Raw genomic sequence first — 17309 nt, forward strand, 5'->3', positions numbered from 1 at the left:
TAAACTAAACAGTCTTTCGTAGGTTTTACAGAAGTTTACAATGAGCAGTTTTAAGAGTTTGACGAAAGTGGGCCAAACCTGTCTATTGTTTCAATGATTAATGATAAATGATCAAAAATCGAATTAGAAGCCATTCGCAGCACTCGCGCTTCTTTCGCTTTTAATGCAATTGTTAATACGCACTTGTTTACACTAATTGTTTTTCTACAACCGCCTCGACTAGGCTCTTTATCTACACGCAATGTGTTGCAGGCGATTTCAGCGTAACGTTGTGTTGGAAACGGAACATTTAACTCCAATTCATAAATGAACAGTTTGTCTTCCATTAATCAACGGTGAAATCTACTTATCTAAAAATATATATAAACATATAAATACTTAAAAGAACCGTATGAAAAATATCACAAAAAAGACGTTGACTACGTTATTATTTTTTATTTTTGTTTATTATATTTAAAGTACTAATTATTATATATAGCTTTATTTTAAAAAATATACATATATACAAAAACATCAATGAAAGATTATTTTAAACAGTAATAACAGAAGACACAGACGAATTTCGACTTTAGGTGTAGTATATTCGAAAAAAGTTACCTTATAGCTTATAGCAAACTTTTTTAAAATGTGCAGTTTATCATTACGTAATAAAAAACCGATGCAGTTTGAGAATAAAAATTTTCTGAATGAAACGAGGATATAATAAATATAAATGCTGTAATATTTATTTATTATAAATGCTATATTTATTTATAAAGTGTATTCATTTATAAAACTGAATCAATTAACAAAACAAAAGCCAAAATTAAAATCTCGTAATCGTTAACGAAATAAATACTGCTGCAACCAATTGTACGATGTTTGAGGATCTAATAAAAAAAATTATTCAAACTTAAACTTTACACATGAATATATATATATATATATATATATATATATATATATATATATATATATATATATATATATATATAAACACACACACATACAGTAACATTGTTGATAAAATCAAAACTAGGACAATAAAAATAAAATTATTTACGTCAGGATCTATATAACTGCAACAACCTTTTTTTTTTAATTTGATTTCAAAGAAAAACAAATATATTTATAACTCTTTAACTCATTGCAAAACTCTATTAAATGAAATTATCTTACGATTTTTCCGTCCAAAAATGTAACACAAGTAAAAAACATCAAAGTTTTTATTTTAAAGTATGTTGTCCATAACCATTAATGTATCATATTAATGAATATCATATCTGATTTTCATTTTAGTACTTTATTGCACCACCTCTTGCTTTTACGACTACTTCTAAACGTCTTGGCATGCTTTTTTACAAGCTTTGACGTGACGTCAGCACTAATTGAATTTCAAGTTTCACTAATAACCTCATAAATTTTTTTTTTATTTGTACGTTTTGAAAGTGTGTGAGATTTTAAAATTGCCTATAAATTTTCAATGGGGTAAAGGTCCAGGCTTTGTGGAAGCCATTGTCATTGTTTTGTCTTACAATTTTATCTAAATTTTTCTCGTTTTGTATTACTGGATTATCTTTAGTTTGTTTATTGATAAATTTAGCCTTTTCCTTTTGCAACTCCTCGAACAATTTTTGTTCTCTGTAGCTTAAAATGTAGCTAAAAATGTTTACTTGTTGTATCTTGATCTGCAGTATTTTTGTCTTTTGTTTCGACTTCTACAACTCTAAATCATATATTTTTCTAACTTAGTTTCTTTTTTTAACTTAGTAACCTTAGACCCAATATTTCTAGATAATGCCATTTTTTTTTAGTTTTACTTAATTTACAATGATACTTTGGATCAAGAAATAATCCAGTACAAAATACAGGTTTATATAATATTTCATAACCTCTTCAATCCATTTTTTTGATTTTTTGCAATAATATCACATCTTCATTATCTGATGTCAAGCCATTTTCATCAATTTTATCTAAATTTTTCTCGTTTTGTGATAATTCTATATCAGATTGTTCCTCGCTATCACTTTCCCAATCGCTGCAATTATGGTCATCACTCTCAAAATTTTCTTCTACTGTAGAATAAGAAACAAATTTTCTACTTTATTATTAATAAGTCTTTCGCTCTTTTGTAGGTTCCAACCATTACCAATAGTTACAGAATATATTTTCTAATTTTAATTTGAAGACATCTAATAACGTTTCTACTTCTGATGCTAAATATGATTCAGTGTTCTTTTCATTTACTTCTATGGTACTTATGAAAAACGAAAAACACAAAATTTTGAAGATATGCCCACTCAATCTGTATATTTTAATCTTACCATTTTATACATTCTGCTAATTCAGACCTAAATAATTTTTTTCATTTTTAGTTGCAATGTCAAAATTTGGTCCTAATAAGTTATTACGTTTCTCACAAATTTCAGATATAATTTTCTGTCCCTTTTATTCTAAAAGGGCTATTAAACTGGCTGTTGATATTGCAAATTTTAAACTATCCTCAATTGAATCTAAAAGTTTTCTTAAGCCACTAACGTTTATTAAGGTAAATGGTCTACCATTAACTGCTACTTCTCCCACTAAAGCATTTTCATATGTTTCTTTATTCATTTTTATAATAATGGTATCTTTGGTTACAAAAGTTTCAATTGAGGTTTTCAATTTTCTTTTTGGAGGAGAGGAATTAATAGCACTATCTTTATCTGAGGATCTGAAAATATTTCATATTATTATTTATGTAAAATTGTATTTTAAAATTTATTGTCAAAATTTGTATTATTACATTATGTTTTAATAATGAAACAAAAATAACTAATAGAATTCAAAGGGCAATGTACAAATATGGATACTATTTTATTTACCTGGACCAGATGGAGGAAAAATAAATTCACTTCCTTGTTCAACCATATTTTCAGCTGGTTTATCTAAAACTAAAACAGGGAGCCAGACAATTTTTGATTTTATTTTCTCTGACTTTTCCCTGACTAAAATGAAATTTCCCTGACTTAACGATGTAAATTTAACAAATGTTGCAATAAAAAGGCATCAAATAAAACTCACAACCTTACCGAAATATTAGAATTTCTCTTAAAAACTGTTTACTGGATCATTCCAGCTGAATTCAACTTATGCTTGCCACCATGACATCTCAGATTTTGATGATTTTTGGTATACAAACTTAAATTAATGAACAAATACTTCACTCCAAATTTTAGTGTTTGAGTCCTTAGAGTTTCAGAGATATTGATACTCAGTCCCATTTCTGATAATTTTTTTCAGCGCCACTTACTTTTTAAGCTAATTACATAGCTTTAACTTTTGAAATACTTGCTCAATAGTGTTGAAAATTTGTACCTAACTATTTTTTAGGAAGAGGAATTCAAAAATGATACCTTACACACTAAAAATTTAAAACTTCTTTATGAAAATTCAATTTCAAAATGGTGTAACACTTTTTTATAAGTTTTTTGATGCCCCATACAAAAGGAAGTATACTTAAGATGCCTTAAAGATATGATTCTCAAAATTTTTGTACAGTTCTAATATATAAACTTGTTTGCATTTCACATTGAAGATCTTCACTTTATACAATCTTCATGATTAATGAAGGATTTTCTATTTATGAAACTTCAAATAATTATTTTTAAAATATTTCTTACAGAACTAAAAAATAATATAAAAATATTAATGAAAAAGAAAGATGTTCTATTGGATTAATAAATAAAGAAAATTGTATAATAAGGAAAAGATATGTTCATAATGTATAACTAAATTGATGTCATTTAAGGATCATGGCCCAGGAGAACTGACTTGCAGCCAGATTTATGACGATGAAGATAACGAAGTTCTTAAACCTCAATTCTTTTTTGACAGCTATGAACATAAATCCTCTCAAAACACATAATGTGAATAGTCACTCAAGAGTTGCTCTCAGTAAAAAGAAAAAAATTATTACATCTTCAAAAAACAGTAAAGTTAGATATTGCAAGAACTTTAAATAAAGATCCTGATCAGTTAAGCCAAGAAAATTCCTTCAATAAATTATCTAAGGAAATTAAATGTAAAGCAAATGATATAGATATACTTATAGAAAAAATTAAAGAAAAAATGTTAATTTTCAAATGGAATTAGAAAATTCAATTACTACTGTTTCCAATGCCATGGTCTAACAAATTCAAAGAAAAAGAATTTAATGTTATTGATTATATGGTGCAAATATCACACAAACTACTGCTGAAAAATGATATTTTATCTTTTCCTGGAAGAGAAAAAAAAAGAAAGGAAATATCTCATTTGTACGTATGTGTATTTATTGTATGCTAAGTTTAAAACCAGTTATCCTGATATAAAGACTTGTTTTTCTCATTTTTGCTCAAATCATCCAAAATGGTGCATTACAGTGTGAGCATCTGGTATGCATTCAGTATGTGTGTGATCACACACATACTGTATGCATACCTACCATTAAAAAGGTAATGATTAGCCTCAAGAAGATGTGGATAAAGATGATGGTTATTGTATAGATCAAAAAATAATGGAAGACAAGAGACCGATCTGTCTGACAATCATCAAGTCAACAAGTGTAACAGAAATCAAGTAGCTTCATTAATACTTAAATAAGTTACAAAAACTTACTGCTCATTCTTACATTGCAAAACATTCATACATTGCTGATTTTTTATAGAAATTAAAAAATGAGTTAAGTAGTACTGAGGTCATTGTCCTTTGTGATTTTTGAGAAAATTATGAGTTTGTTGTACAAGACGAAGTACAAATTTTTCACTAGAACAAAATTCAAGCAACATTGCATCCTACAATAGTTTAATACAAAGTAAATAATTTCCTTAAATGTGATTCAATATGTTTCATCTCAAATGATTTACTAAATGATATAGAAATAGTAAATCATGCGATGAAGTTAACAATGGAACATATTAAAAGCAATACTTCTCATCAAATAGAAACTGTTCATTGATTTTCAGATGGGTGTACTGGCCAGTACAAAACTGCAAACACTTCATAAATATATGCCACCACGAGCAAGATTTTGCTATTAAATATACATGGTTTTTCTTTGCAACAAGTCATGGTAAATTGCCCTGTGATGGTACTAGTGGGACTGTAAAAAGACTAACTTTAATTGCTAGCCTTCATTGAGCAACAATAAATCATATACTTACAGCTAATGGAAGGTTTTTTTTTATCTTTTTAAAATGAAATCATAGAAATTAGTTTTTGATACGTATCTAAGGAGTCAAACATGATAACTCAAATTTAAATTTTTTTCAATGATTTTTAATAAAAATTTTACCAAGCACCCGCAGCTATCGCAATTTCATTCCAATAAGTAACATAAAAATTGGAACTATTTGAATTGTATTTGAAGTTAAAGAGTATTCATTTGTTTTTAATTTTCAAACTGATGAGAAGATTGCTTACCTAATATAAGCATTGAAATGTTTGCATATTTGATTTATAGAAACAACTCATGGCTTGGACTAGAGGATACTGATGTTGAAAATAAAGACTTTTAAGTTAGATTCATGCATCCATTTTACCCTTCAAGGTCATATTGTCGGTGTGTGCTGGGTTCCATTACCAAATTTATTCTTAATGATTAATATTCCAACAACTGTCACCTTCTAGAGACGGTGTGTGCTGGGTTCCATTACCAAACTTATACTTAATGATTAATATTCCAACAACTGTCACCTTCTAGAGACGGTGTGTGCTGGGTTCCATTACCAAACTTATTCTTAATGATTAATATTCCAACAACTGTCACAGAAAGACAGTACAAAATCAGTGGAATTGATCACCAAAGCATTAAAGAAAGCTGGGCAAACTTTAGACAAAAGAACTTATTTTTTATAAAACTGTTAAAGATTTTTAATTCTTATTTTAATTTTTTTTATTACAATTTAATCATTTCCATGGCTTATTTTTGTAATTTCAATATTTTTGGGGTTTAAAATTATAAAACTTTAAATCCAAATAAATCTGATTTTAAAAAGATTAGCCTTGCAGTTTTTTTGTTTTATGACATTTGTTACATATTTTGTATTATTTGTTACATATTTGTATTATTTGTTACATATTTTGTATTATTTGTTACATATTTATTACATTATTTGTTACTTTAGGAAAGTTTCATAATCATATCATTCAGGCATCTCAGGATAAACATTTTTTGTAAGGGGTATCAAAAAACTTATAAAAAGTATTATATTATTTTAAAATTAAATTTTCATACAGAAGCTTTAATTTTTTAGTGTTTTAGCCATCATTTTTGAGTTCTTCTACCTTAAATAATGTCGTAAATAGAAAATCCTTAAAAAGGTTTTATAAAGTGAAGATCTTTATTGTGAAATGCAAACAAGTTTATATATTAGAACTGTTCCTGAGATTCTAAAATCTTTTTTAAAAAATGCAACAAATAAATGTTTTTGTTTTTTTTCATTATCAAATAAAACTTTCAATGCAAATAAATCAGATTTAAAAAAGAAAACTTCTGCAGTTTTTTTGTAATAATGAGTTTGTTATATATAGAACCATAGGGAAAAATTTTCAGAGTTTGTTATATATAGAAACATAGGAAAAATTTTCAGAATTATATCTTTTAGGCATCTCAAGATTTACTTCTTTTTGCATGGGGCATCAAAAAACTTATAAAAAGTGTTATGCCATTTTGAAATTGAATTTTCATAAAGAAGCTTTAAATCTTTAGTGTGTAAGGTATCATTTTTGAGTTCCTCTCCATAAAAAATAGTTAGGTACAAATTTTCAACACTATTGTGCAAGTATTTCATAAGTTAAAGCTCTTAAAGCTAAGTATCAGTATCTCTGAAACCATAAGGAGCCAGACATTAAAATTTGGAGTGATGTTTTCTTGCATTAATATGAGCTTGTATTCTGAAAATTATCAAAATCTGAGATAATATGGTGCCAAAAAATTTTTTTTGGCGTTGATTTGATATGAAATGACCCTACTTTAAATTAATAAACATTTTTAAACAAAAAAATAAAATAAAAAGTAAAAAAAAACTTTATTTTTAGTTTCTATTATGCAAAAAAAATATATCTTTTATAATATATATTTTTTAATTTCAATTCACCTCCTCAAGATCAATAAGGCCACTACAGTCGAGAAAGCTACTTTAGTTATGGTTACAACCCTCTTAACTCTATAACTCCGTAACACAAACCTTGATTAACAAGTCTGATGTGCAGAGAAACAAGTTGAGTGCGGTACTACCAGGGACATGGTGGGGATCGGAACTTCTCGCTTATGAGGCAAATGCTCTACCACTACACCACTACCACATATTTTGTTACTGTTAAAAAATTCAATGAATTCCCTAACTTTTTAACATAGTTAAAAAGTTAGGGAATTCATAAGAACTTCCCTTTTAACTTTACCAGGTTTTCCAGGTTGTTGACCACCCTATAATAGTGTGCAAATAATTTTTGCTTTTGTGATGCTGCTAATTTTTTATTTTCTTTATATTTTACTGATGCAGAATAATTTAAGAAAAAGGCCTTGTGATAAGATTCTAAATTTTTTCCAAGTTTTTTTATTGTCTGAAAAGGGTAAATGTAACATTAATTATATATTTAGTAAATTATCAAAAAAATGTTAATGTATAGATAAATTCTTTAATTTTATTTCTTCATGTAACATTCAATTAAAAAATTTTTTTTTTAGATTACAGTTGATTATTGTTTTTTTTTACAGATTATTTATAGATTATTGGCTGTTGCTATTTTATTAAAATAGGGTTTCAGTAAATCAGGAATATTTTTTTGAAGCACTTTTTCTAAATTTATGAAGTCAAGCTTTAATGTGGAAACAACTAAACATAAAAATATAAATATAAGAATGTATAAAATTTAGTCTAACGTACTCAATGGCATCACTTACCTTTATTTTTATCAAATAAAAGAGAGTAAGTTTTGTTTTATAATAACAGTTTCTTATATTGTATTATTTATGCTTTTAATATAATAAACAAAAAAAAGTTTTTTTTTCTTGCACTTTTGATTGAGATAACCACAAGTTCATAAATATTATGAGTTCGTATATCATGCTCCACAGATGCTTTTCAATTTTTTAAAAAACAATGCGTAAAATATATTTAATATTTTATTTTTCATCCATTATTGGGAAGCGTCTGCGGAACATGATATGTTACATAGCGTGATTTGAGCAGCAAATTCAAAAACAAAAACATTTCCAAGTTAAAAAAAAATCCTAAGTAGGTTTTATTTATTTAATACAGAACCCCAGTTTAAAAGGAGGGTTCACCCCCTGGATTTCTGAAACCATGAAAAAATGGGGTTCTAGAAAAGCTTTCTAGAACCAAACTTTTCTGGAAACTTCCAGGTTCCAGAAAATTTGGGGTTCTGAAAATAGGGTTCAAAAAGGGTTCTAGAACCCTTTTCAGGTTCTGAATTCTAGAACTTTTCAATTTCAGTGTTCTGAGGGGTTCTGGGTTGAGAACCCTTTTGGGGTTCTAATCCCTGTTATTTTTACAAATTTAACAAAATGTTTTTAATAAAAATCATTTTTAATAAATAGGTATTGACAAAAAATTGTATTTCATAATAAAAACTTTAATTTTTTTTTATACTTCTAGCAAATTTTGGACAAAAAAAATTGTAACCTAACTTCATTTATTAGAGTTTTGCAATGACTTAAAGAGTTTTAATATAATTGTTTTTCTTTGTAATCAAATTTTTTAAAAAACATAAAATTATTGCAGTTATATAGATCCTTACATAAATAATTTCATTTTTATTGTTTGAGTTTTGATTTTATTAACAATATTACTTAATATTATTCGTGATTGTATATATAAAGTACACTGTATATTAATTTTTTACACAAATGTTTATTACATCATTCAGAAATAATGTAATATACACTAGTGTTCATTACATTATAATCCTATAATTTGGGAATTACTCATTTGGAAATGCCACATGATAAAAACTTTTCATTTCTGAAATTAACATTTTTTACTTCAACATTACAAGACTACATGCTTTATATGATACATATCCACCTGTGATAAATGCACTATCTAAAGACCACTTACATATGATAATAAAACCTTTATTAGTAGATTGATGTCCTTATTATAGGTAAAATTTCAATATCATGTTGTGTTGCTGTAAAAACATTTAGGCACTAATCAAAATGTCAAAATTTTCTTAAAATATTTGTGGTTGTTATTATTATTTTAAAAAATAATAATAATAATAACAACCAAGCAAACATAAAAAATAAGTAATTCAAATAACTGCATCATCCCTAGTAAAAAACTTCTTAATTTAAATACATTTAAACAATTTTATATAGCATATTAGATAAAGCATTCATACCTTTTGGAATATATTCACACCCTATCCAGCCAGTATACCCCAAATGAACAAGCAGTCTAAAAACCTCTGGATAGTTTATATCTCCAGGACTGTCTGGCTCATTACGATCAGGAAACTGAGCTATTTGAATGTGACCTTTAATAAAGAAAAAATATTAAATATAAGTAAATTAAAATATTAAAAAAATGTTTTCTATTTTATTACAATCTTTAAAAATATTTTTTCTCATCAAAAAACATTTTTTTGTATTGAAAATTTACTCATGTATGAAAAATAAATTTACCTATGAATGGAAAATAATCTATTAGAGCTTGTATGGCATTTCCATCAGTTTTTTGATGATGATATAAATCCTACAAAAATAAAAATTATTTTATTAAACTTTGATTATAATAATTTGTAAATTATAACACATTATAATACCTTATTTGTAAAAATAACTTTTAATACAAAACACGTTACAGAAATCTTACTAGTTGCAACTTAACATTTGGAAGATTCATTTTCTTCAAAATAGCAACAGCTGAACATAAAAGTAAATAAAATGATCAATTATAAAGTAAACACCACACAATTTTAGATAAACTATTACAACTTAAATTTTTGCAAATATTTTTACTCAAAAATTTAAGTTCCCATGCCATGCCTGCTGCAAGGAAATTTTGCAGAAACATTGCAGTAGGTAGGGTTTCCAATCGGTTTTAACCAATAACTAAAAACCACGATTTTTTGTCAAAACCGATATAAATACAACTGTCTCCTTTGAGGAATCATATTTGATGTCTTGGAATTACTATCAATAGTTCTTTGACTAGAGAATCAAGCAGCAGCTCAAGTCCACCACCAGAAAAAAAATAAAAAATATAACACCATAGACAGTTATTTACAAAAAATGAGCCTTAAAGAAATTGTAGCTGATCTAGCCACAGATAGTGTTTCAATTAGTATGGTAACTAACAACAAATTTATTTGCAAATTGATTCAACAAAGAGGAAATCAACTTCCTATAAGTCCAACAACTGTGATGAATTTAATCTATCAAGATTTTTAAGATTAAAAAATACTTGCATTTAGGCCTTTTGGATTTACTTCTAATGATGAGGAACCACTATTAGGTGAAGCACCATGTACAACATCAGAAAGTTCACCTGTTTCTCTTAAGGATGAATTAAACACACTTCTCATTAAAGATAGCATCACACACTTGCCCAAATCTACTGATCAATTCAAAAAGCTTAAGAGTTTTTGTTGTACCGAAATACGAAGAACAGAAAATCTTCAAAAAATTTACATTGTGATTCTCTCTATAAAGCCCATATCAACAGATATGGAAAACATTTTTTCGAGCTGCACTAATTTCTGTACAAAAATCAGATCATGATTATCTGATGATTTGTTAAAACCTTTAGTTTTCTTAAAATATTTTTACACTAAAAATAAGTCATTATATGTTTTATTTCAAAATACAAACATAATGTTAGAACACTTTGTTAGATAACTTTTTTAATAAACGATGCAAGATAAATTTACATAAGTTTTATTATTTAACAAGAAAAATTGAAAACCACAGTTAACCCCGTTTTTTTTTTATTTCTATTAAAAATGAAATTGCGGTTTTTTATAAGTGCAGTTTTTTGGAAACCCTAGCCATATGTAGTAGTTTTTGTGAAAAAAAACATAATTTGCAGTATTAAGATAAATCATACCTTGACTTGTTGAAGTAAGAAAATAGTTTTCTACATTAGATAGTGGTTCAATAAGAATCATAATACGTTCCTAATTTTAAAATTACATAAAAATAAATCTAGCAACAATATACATAACAAATACATCGCAACAATATACATAATAAATATATAGCAACAATATACAAAAGCATTAATTTAATAAAAATAAACATACTGATTCAAGTCTCTGCGATGCATAAGTTAAATTTTCAATAAATGTTTCTGTAAAAGTTGACTTTGTCTCTTCAGTTATTTCAACTCCCTCTGGATATTTTCCTGCCATAATGTGCAATCTAAAAAGTTAAACCAACAAAAAAAACATAAAAAATATGATTTCTCACAATAACTTCAAAGAAATTAAAATGTATAGATTAGGATGCACACACATAATTAGTTAACAAAACTAATTTTAAAATACAAATAAATTTATTCTAAATATTCAATTATAACTAAAATATAACGCTCAACTTGTTTCTCTGCGCAGCGGCCTTGTTCGTCAAGGTTTGTGTTTCAGAGTTATAGAGATGAGAGAGGGTTGTAACCACAATAAAAGTAGCCTCCTAAACTGTAGTGGTCTTCTCAGCCTTGGGAAGGTGAATTGAAATTAAAAAAACAACAACACACAAGTGCTAAACAGCTAAGACGTGGGAAGGTGGCAATATTTACTACCCCTTGTTTTTTTATTTTCATATTTTAGCCTGATAAATTTTAAAACCAAGTTAAAAGAAATTACATTCATTTTTCAAATTTTCAAATGGTATTGTTTACATTGCCTTTTTTTTAAATTGTTATACTTAAGATCTTATTCTGGTAAAATAGTAATTACTAAATAACATTATAACATTATATATTTTAATAAAATTATACAAGTTTTTTTTAAATAAAATAATATTAAAATATAGATAAATGTATATCTTATATATGTAATTATATTATGTATAAACTATAATGTCTTATAATATTGATAAATGTATATCTTATATATGCGGTAGTGGTGTAGTGGTAGAGCGCTCGCTTCATAAGTGAGAGGTTCCGAGTTTATTCCCCACCACATCCCTGGTAGTACTGTGCTCAACTTGTATCTCCGCGCAGTGGCCTTGTTCGCCAAGTTTCGTGTTTCGGAGATATAGAGTTAAGAAAGGGTTATAACCACAATTAAGTAGCCTCCTCGCCTGTAGTGGCCTTCTGGGCCTTAGGGAGGTGACTTAATATATATATATATATATATATATATATATATATATATATATATATATATATATATATATATATATATATATATATATATATATATATATATATATATATATATATATATATATATACAGCATCAGACAAAACGAGTAACTGTTTAAAGAAATAACTATGTAACTGTTTAGAGACAAAGTTCTTCAAGTTTTATTCATCACAAAGTTCATTATTTGTACACGAATATTAATAAATTAATCAAAAGTAATAAAAAAAAGTTGATTTCCTTCTGGACAAAACAAGTGCAACTCGACAAAATGTTGACCAAGCTGTATTTCGCTATCAATATTTCGTGGCGAATCCTTTGTTGTCGATCACAGCCTTGCATCTTCGAGGCATAGATTCGATCAGGTGATCAATGAAACTTTGTGGAATCGCTGCCCAGGCCTTTTGGATTTGTTCAAACAGTTGATCCTTATTACGAACACGTTCATGATTAATTCTGCGGTTGATTATCTCCCACAGGTTCTCGATAGGGTTGAGATCCGGAGATTGAGGCGACCAATCCATCACCGATAGGTGGTTGTCTTGAAACCACTGCTTGACTACTTTTGCAGTGTGTTTCGGATCGTTGTCTTGCTGAAAAACTCATTTTACTGGCATATTCCATTCAGCATGAGGTAGCATAACATCTTTCAGGATATTTTTATACATGAAATGGTCCATTATTCCATTGTTTCGATGTATTGGACATAGACCGTTAGCAGAAAAACACCCCCAGACCATTACATTGCCTCCACCATGCTTCACGGTCTTATGGCAGTAACGTAAATCGAGGCGTTTTACCGGCCGGTCGACGTACACGGCAAATGCCATTGATCCCAATGATGTTGAACTTCGATTCATCACTGAACAGGACAGTTCGCCATTTCTGCACATTCCAGTCAATATGAGATGTAGCAAACAGGAGTCTTTTCTTCCGGTTTTTTAGTGAAATCAGTGGTTTCTTTGCAGGGTGTCGAGAAAACAATCCGGCTTCAACAGCATGTCGTCTGATTGTTCGGTCCAATAGAGGCAGCTCTAATTGCTTTTGTATCTCGACTGAAGATATCCAGGGATCCTTCTTGATGGATCTGACGATCATAGAATCCTCTCTAGAAATGGTGGAGCGCGGTCTTCCACCTTTGATATCTGCTGCCAAGTTCCCCGTAGAACGATATTTGGAACATAGTCTTGATACGGTCCATTTTTTCACGCAATATTTATCACAAATACTTTTTTGTGACATTCCACTTACGTAATCGCCAATAATTTTCTTTCTTAGTTCCAATCCAAGACTGTCGGGAGCCATTTTAGCACATGAAGTCATAAAAATAAGTAATCACGCTTCTCAAGGCTTACCGTGTTACATTTACCTTGTGATGATACAATAATGCTGTGGAACACAACGTCTTGGTTGGATGTGGACTGTATTGATGTAATGAAATACTTGTTGTATTTCACTTCTTGTATTGATGTTCTTCGATAAAACACTTTGATAAAACTCACTTCGATAAACTGTCTTGATAATACTGACTGATTGACTTCCATATACTGACTGAATTACATGTCGATTTACATGTCTCTTATATAGTAAAATGAACCTGCGGGAACCTGTTCTGGAGGATTCTAGATGCTTCTTTTCGATGCTTCTGGAAGCTTCTGGATGCGTCTGGATGCTTCTGAATGTTTCTGGATATTTCTGGAAGCTTCTGCATGCTTCTGGAAACTTCCTTTAATTATTAAAAAACTTCCGTGACGTTGACACGGAACAGACTTAAGAAAATGAAACAAACCAAAAAAGTTGCACTTGTTTTGTCCGCTGCAAAATGGCACTTGTCAACGAAATTCTGCCTGTGTGCTGTTACCTGTCAGCTGATTACTCATGTCATGGCATGCTATGACTCCAGACTCCTGAACTGTTTGCTGTGGTAGTATAGTTCGTTTCGCTTTTAAGACATGTAAAATTAGGAACACTTTTTAGCATTGTTCGATATTGGTTGCAAATGTTTTGTCCAATACTCTCTCTCTCTCTCTCTCTCTCTCTCTCTCTCTCTCTCTCTCTCTCTCTCTCTCTCTCTCTCTCTCTCTCTGTATATATATATATATATATATATATATATATATATATATATATATATATATATATATATATATATATATATATATATATATATATATATAGGCCTGCCGAGAGCCATAATTTTAGACTGTGCAAGAGATATTTTTGGGCCCTTTACCCATAATTCTAATATTTTAAACTATTACTGTATGCTTTTGCTGAATCAATTGTGGTTTAATTCCACATTGGGTTTTGAAATCGGCAATTGTTCACAATGAGAATGCAATCTTGCATTACAGTTTCATTTCTAGCAACAATTATTTCATTTACTAAAGAATATTAATTTAAAGAATAATTATTAATCGTTTTGAATTATTGTTTTGTTTTTTTATGTAATTAGTTTTTCTTTCATTATTGGATTAAAGGATATTTCTGAAATAAAAATTCAAAATATTTGCTACATTTCAACCATGTTCAATAATACAATAATCAATCTCAACAAATATACAAGTACTAATAAAAACAGAATTTTAACAAATAGTTTATTCCAAGAATAGTTTATTTAATTTACAAAACAAAGGTGCTTTTCTTGCTTTTTTTGAAGAGAAATTTCGAATAACTTTGTCAAAATCAATTGACCTAGATATTGAAGATTCGAGACTCAACATTGCCAAATCCACTAACTGTCCTTGTAGCATTGTAGTTCTTAAAAAGTGTTTTTTCAGTTTTAGTTTGCTGAATGAGCAATCGGCAGATGCAACTGTAGCAGGAATTGTTAAGAATATTCTCAAGCATACACAAATATTTGAAAATAGGCCATGTAAATTAGTTCGACTAATCGAATTTAGGAGTTCAAAGGGGCTTTATTGATTCGATCCAAAATTTGCATAATGTATAGATTTTAACTGTTTCATTTCCATTACAATATCTTTGCTAACATCTGCTGAATACTCTTCACTTAAGAATTATGCTTTCATTTCCAATGTATCCAAATCAATATTGAGATAATTCCACATGAAGCTAAACTTATCTGAAATGCTCTGTGCTGCTTTGAATCTTACAGTAAGGCCACCAATAACACTATCTAATACCACATAGAAACAAATCTTCTAAAGCCTGATTCCTCCATGGTCTCATCTTCATCTAAATCTGTAAACCCTTGATCCTCTGGCTCGCCAACAACTCTGGCTCTTTTGCGATTTGCACCACCATGTCCTCTTGATAGTTTGACTTCTATATCCAAATTCATTGCAACATTCTTTGCTTCTGACCAGATATCTTTCCATTTATTCCGAAGCTCAAGAAGTTGTCTCAGTTAGTGGTTTATGTTGTCCACTTCCGCATCTAAAGTTGCATTTCTTGCTTGAATAATTTTGTTGCAAAAATCAATCGGAACAAGAATTTGTACCATATTGATGACATTATTATGCAGGAAAATGAATTGATATAATATAAGGCACCTTCTACTTCAGTTCTTGTTTTAGAAGTCAAATTTAATTCTAAAAGCTCTTCCAATGACAATTTAATCCCAGAAAGTTGTGCTGCATAAGGTTTGACACTTTCAACACGATCTAACCACCTTGTATGTGGCACTCCTTTTAGTGAGCAATTGATGTGTTTTGATAATATCTCCCATCGTTTTGGACTTGAGCTGAACAAACTATATACTGTTTGAATTGTTCCAAAAAATGTTACAGCTTCAGCAATACATTCTGCCACATCATTTCCCACAAGATTAAGTGTGTGACATCCACAAGGGGAAAATAGTGCTAATGGACATAACTGAAGTATTTTGGCTTGCACGCTATTGTATTTTCCAGCCATATTTGATCCATTGTCATATGCTTGTGCCCTGCAATCTGAGAGAGGAATGGAGTTATGTTGAAATGTTTCCACTACCATTTGAGATATTTCATCCCCAGTTTTATTGTTGCAATCTACATGTTAGAAATCATTCAACAATTTCATATTGTGAATCTTTTAATATTACATATCGTAATATGAATGTTGTTTGCTCTGTATGTGACGAATCTGGTGTTGCATCGACCATTATTGCAAAATACTCAGCAGATCTTCTTTCTTGTAAAATACGCTGTCGCACCAAATCTGAGCATTCTGCAATGAACTCATTTTGAGTATCAGCTGATAGATAATGAACTTGAAGTCTTTTGCCTTTTCGCTGAGATTCTTCCACTGATAATACATGCTCTTTAAGTATAGGGTCCCAATGTGAAAGTAACTCTATTAGACCCAAAATTTTGCCATTATCTACATCTCCAATTTGCTGGGAGGATCCCTGAAAAGCCAATCCACGTTCACCCAAAAATAGGATAACATCTAATATTCTTTTAAGAATATTGGACCATTTTGTTGATTGCAATTTAATCGAGCTTTCCAAGTAAGTTTCAATACCCTTTCCAAATAAAAAACATCTTTCTAATTCTCGCCAAGCTAGGTAACATTCTCTGTGGACATTACTCCTCTCATGCTCTGGAATCCTGTTACACAACTTTTGCCATTTACCAGTTGCTGCATATCCACCGGGTGAAGCCAATACTGATCGCGAACTTAAATTTCTCTCAGTAACAGAGCTTTTGGAAATATTACCAGAAAATAACCAACACGGAAAGCAAAATAATGCCTGTTTATGTTGACTCCAAACCAGCCAGTCTCTTTTATGAACTTCACTGTTGACATTCTTAAAATTTAAAATTGTCTGAGGAAAAGCCTGATTGTTAATATCTTTGGGTAATATGTTAGGAAAATCAACATGGTCATTTGTGACATACTTTTCTATCTCAGATTGATAGGGAATTTCACTCAAAAGATTACCAATATCAAGAAGGACCTGACCACAATTAGAAGCAGAAAGGCTCGCAGTCTTAATCCCATTTGTATCATCTTCATTATCTTCAAACGCTTCAATT

The 17309-nt window shown here is 29.2% G+C and overlaps 1 protein-coding gene across 1 annotated transcript in view; it reads right to left on the reverse strand.

Annotated features, from left to right (window-relative positions):
• LOC100206937 (putative hydroxypyruvate isomerase) overlaps positions 1-17309 on the reverse strand; it is a 38439-nt gene continuing 21130 nt past the window's right edge. Inside the window, exons 4-9 of the mRNA XM_065801108.1 lie at positions 11269-11386; positions 11073-11142; positions 9840-9889; positions 9650-9719; positions 9367-9501; positions 1-869 (exon numbers count right to left, since the gene is read on the reverse strand). Coding sequence (XP_065657180.1) covers positions 823-869; positions 9367-9501; positions 9650-9719; positions 9840-9889; positions 11073-11142; positions 11269-11386 — 490 coding nt within the window. The 3' untranslated portion in view covers positions 1-822. The remainder of the gene's footprint in view (positions 870-9366; positions 9502-9649; positions 9720-9839; positions 9890-11072; positions 11143-11268; positions 11387-17309) is intronic.

The sequence above is a fragment of the Hydra vulgaris genome, chromosome 07, assembly GCF_038396675.1.
Source record: "Hydra vulgaris chromosome 07, alternate assembly HydraT2T_AEP".
NCBI classification, from domain to species: Eukaryota; Metazoa; Cnidaria; class Hydrozoa; order Anthoathecata; family Hydridae; genus Hydra; species Hydra vulgaris.